The 4369-nt window shown below is 35.0% G+C and overlaps 1 protein-coding gene across 1 annotated transcript in view; it reads left to right on the plus strand.

Moving 5' to 3' along the window:
* Nucleotides 1–4369, plus strand: part of LOC136039060 (peroxisomal multifunctional enzyme type 2-like) — a 55772-nt gene that overhangs the window by 47145 nt on the left and 4258 nt on the right. The window contains exons 11-12 of the mRNA XM_065722545.1: nucleotides 786–971; nucleotides 4072–4178. Of these exons, the coding sequence (XP_065578617.1) occupies nucleotides 786–971; nucleotides 4072–4178 (293 nt within the window). The remainder of the gene's footprint in view (nucleotides 1–785; nucleotides 972–4071; nucleotides 4179–4369) is intronic.

Here is a 4369-nt window from a genome sequence, read left to right on the forward strand (position 1 = left end):
CTGGAATTTTACGTCATGATAATAAGCTTGTAAGGGTCGAAGGCCTGAGCTGCTGACCTAAGTGAGTGGAGAGAGTTGGCAAGGCAAACAATTCGCAGTGAATCAAGAAAATTAAGCCGCAAGAATTTTGTTTTTTAAATGAGTAGCTCAGATATCCAGCACTAAATCCAGACTGCTCTTCAAGAGAAGGAAACTGTACTTTAAAAAGGAAAATATTAAAGAGAAAGACAGTAAAACGAGGGTAAAAAGAGGGAACGGAATATGAAATAGCGACTAGGAATCTAGGAAATAGCTAAGGATGGAATGTCGCCAAATTTTCGAGGTAGTCCAGAATATTACTAACTTCATTTTTATTAGGAATGGCCTAGGAAGATTCAACCTATTCTCCTGTTTGTGAAGACATGTCTGTTCTAGTGATATTACGCTAGTACAGGCTAAGAGATATTTCAAAGAAAATTCTTTTTTCTCTTTTCAAGAGGCTACTTGGATTTGCACAGCGTAGATGAGCTTGTCTCTGTGCCCTCCTCCATCAGTCGGATGATTAATTTAGTCTTTGCTGAAATGTATTGTAGTGATGAAATAATCGGTCATTGACAAAGGATGACATTTTAGAAATATTAAATTGACAATTATTTGAAGTCTTTATTAAAATATTAAATGACATTTTATTAAAATGTCATTTGACATTTTAGGAATATTTAGGTTATATCCCCTGTGTTAAGATGTTACTGTTCTAAGGCTAGATGAGTAAAAGCTATTAAAAAAAAATTTCTTTTGTTTTTAAGGTGGCTACTTGGATTTGCACAACATAGAAGAGTTGGTCCCTGCACCTTCCTCCATTAATCTTATGAGTGACATAGTGTTTGCTGAAATGCAAAAACGAATTGGCGACAATCCTCAACTGGCAACGAAAGCCAATGCTGTTTTGCAGTGGAATATATTAAAAAATGGCAAAGTCGCTAAGCATTGGAGTAGGTTATTTTTAGTTGTTCTTTAGTTATTTTCTTAATAGTTTTGTTATGACACTTGCATTTACCAAGTGACATATAGTATTCGCAATTTCCGTCTGTCGGTCGGTCTCGGTTAGGCTAGGACGATAAAAATTGGATGGCGTATCAGGGACCAGACCGGATTAAATTAGAAGTAGTGTCTACCCCGATTTGACCATCTGGAGGGGGGGGGGAGCGAGCGAACGAGATAGTTGAGAAGAATTTTATTAGCCGTTAAAACAAATGATTGTTCATCTTAAGTGTGGCTCCTGGTCCTGGAGTATGATTCTCGCTTAGGGTGCGTGAGGTCTCAGACTTGAATCCTGGACCATCCCCAATTTTGACACGAAGAAGATTCGAAACTAGATACGATATCAATATAGCGATCGCCGAAAGTCGGCAGGTGTATCAGGGACTGGAACAGATTAAATGAGAAATAGTTGCTTCCCCGATTCGGCCATCTGGGGGGGAGTGGAAGAATTTGGAAAAATTGGAAAGAATGAGCTATTTTTAACTTACGAACGGGTTATCAGATCTTAATGAAACTTGATATTTTGAAGGACCACGTGTATCAGAGCTCTTATTTTAAATCCCGACCAGATCCAGTGACATTTGGTGGAGTTGTAGGGGGAAACTGGAAATCTTGGAAAACTCTTAGAGTGGAGAGATCGGGATGAGACTTGGTGGGAAGAATAAGCACAAGTCCTAGATACGTTATTGACATAATCAGACCGGGGTATATATCTGAATACGGATTGTTTTTCCCATGGACAATTATATGTTGCATGTTCAAGAGTCAGTAAACCTGACAATCTATTTATATGCATAGACAATGGGACAGCGAAGAATTCGCATGTTTTACGTAGTTAAAAACATAGATATATATATATATATATATATATATATATATATATATATATATATATATATATATATATATATATATATATCTCTATTCACAGGTGGGACACAGGGACACAACTAGAATGGCGCGTAACGACTTACGCGCGCGGGGGGGCTTGGGGGGGCGCGATGCGCCCCACCAACTAGGTGTTGGGGTGGCGCGAAGCGCCACCCCAACAGCTAGTATATATATATATTTATATATATATATATATATATATATATATATATATATATATATATATATATATATGTATATATATATATATATATATATATATATATATATATATATATATATATATATATATATATATATATATATATATATGCATAGCTATGGCTCTAGATATTGGGAATGAAAAATTTATTCTTGACATTCCTCTTGTCCTGCAACTGTATTTTCAGGTGGTATGCTATATAGTAAATATTCTCAAATGTCATAGCAACGTTTTTTGATTATCAGATGTCTACTTAGTGAAAATTAACAATTCATAAAATCGTGGATTAAACAGTGCTTCAGTTATAAAAAAAAAATCCAGAGTAATACGTAGGGCCCTTAAAACTGGTCCCTATATTCGGTTTTATAAGGGTTTCCGTAAAGGGGTCCCTAATATTTGGGCTTTTAACAATATATACACTTCAATTTCAGGATAATAAGTCCTTCCCGTTATTTGTATATTTACATTTTGTTTTATGTAATCCTAAATGTACTAAGGTCATTTAACAAGGAATATTTGCGCATTCTCAGATTTGGCTTTTTTTCATTGGTCAGTCTCATCTTCAGCTTTATCTTGTGTCACTGGTAAGCCTCAACTAAGCTAACTGCTACTACCACTAACAACTCACTTCAGCACCAAACCGCCTGTGACCGACACAGCAACGCACACTCCTCCACCCCAGTATATTCAAAGCCTCCCTTTTTATAGCCTCCCAAGAAGATCCCATTTTCTTTATTACGTCATTACGTCATTACAGTCGTCATTACGACGTCTTTTTGTAACTTTCTGGTAAGATCTACTTTTTGTTTGACCCTGGGTGGTTGACTGACAAGGACAATCTTTGTCAATCTATCATCCTTTATCCGCAGAACATATCCCAGCCATCTCAATGTTTCATCATCAATCATCATCGTCAATCATCGTCATCATGTCAATCATCGTCAGCCTATTAACGCCCATTTAAAGAGTATTGGTAATTGCTTTACTCGTTTTCAGTACTTTCTGAAACAGTTGTCCAAAATTAGCGCATGAAAGCACTAACTATCAAAGTTAGCAGTTCATTCATATAGCAGCGGTACTTTATATTCATCATCTGATTAAAGTAATTTAATTCTCAGACAAACCAAAGGAATGAACGAGGAATTTTGTCCTGCTTAGTTGGAAAGGAGGGATGGGATTATAGTCCTGGAAAGCGAGTATGAGCCACATTTTTCAATGAGCTTACTGTTTGAAATACGGTCAGTCAGCCGGTTACCCAGGACAATACGAAGATAATTTATCTAAAATATCTGGAAAATAGAAAATATCTAGCAAATTCTCCGGTTTTTGGAACCCGCACGCTTCAGGACCATACTTGACTACTGTCAATATTATAATCTTATAATCTTGGTTTGCAGACCTTCATTTTCTTTCAAACTTTTTGCATTGACATCAAATTATACCAGTTTCCAAAATATAACAGTAAGAATATTCCTATTCTTTTCCGTTGAATTTGGGTTTTTAGCAAAAAAGAAATAAAATGGATTTTAGCCAAAGAAAACGTGTTATTTTTTTAAAAATATTACACAAAAAGAATTCTTCAGGTATAAATAAAGATAAACTTCATATGGTTGCTAAATTTTTACTGGATTTAGATTAAAAGATTCCAAATTTACTATTAGCTGGACTTTTGTACAAGTAAAATTTCATGGTAAACGGGCTTTAAGGTAACCTCCAATTTTTATGTTTTTTTTTTTTTGTATTTGGACATGATAGCTCTCTTTTTGTCAATCGCGTATGTTCTCTTTTATCACAAAGGATATGCCAGACCATACGTTTGGGCCTCCAATTTGGGCCCAAAAAAGCATCTAGTGGGCCAAAAAAAACTGACGTAATATTAATTATAAAATGACAAAGCTACAATGTCATTAATAGTGCTCCTGAAAAAAGCTTTCAAATATAGTCCTCTTTTTTTGTAGCTTTGGACATGAAATCTAAGCCAGCTGCCATCTATCCTAATCTACCGAAAAATGGATTAAAACCGGGAGCCACCTTATCAACAGACGACGAGGTCACAATCGAAATTGTAAGTTATTTATTGTAGCTAATTAACTAACTAATTAATTTAACTAATTAACTAACTAATTAATTAACTTAACTAATGAGTAAACCGTATTGCTTTTTCACGACATAAGATATAAGAAGTTAATGAGGAAATTTATGAAGTAAATGATTAAAATATAACTTAAGTGAATGTTTCAGGTGTATAACTAATAG

The sequence above is a fragment of the Artemia franciscana genome, chromosome 19 (assembly GCF_032884065.1).
Source record: "Artemia franciscana chromosome 19, ASM3288406v1, whole genome shotgun sequence".
NCBI lineage: Eukaryota > Metazoa > Arthropoda > Branchiopoda > Anostraca > Artemiidae > Artemia > Artemia franciscana.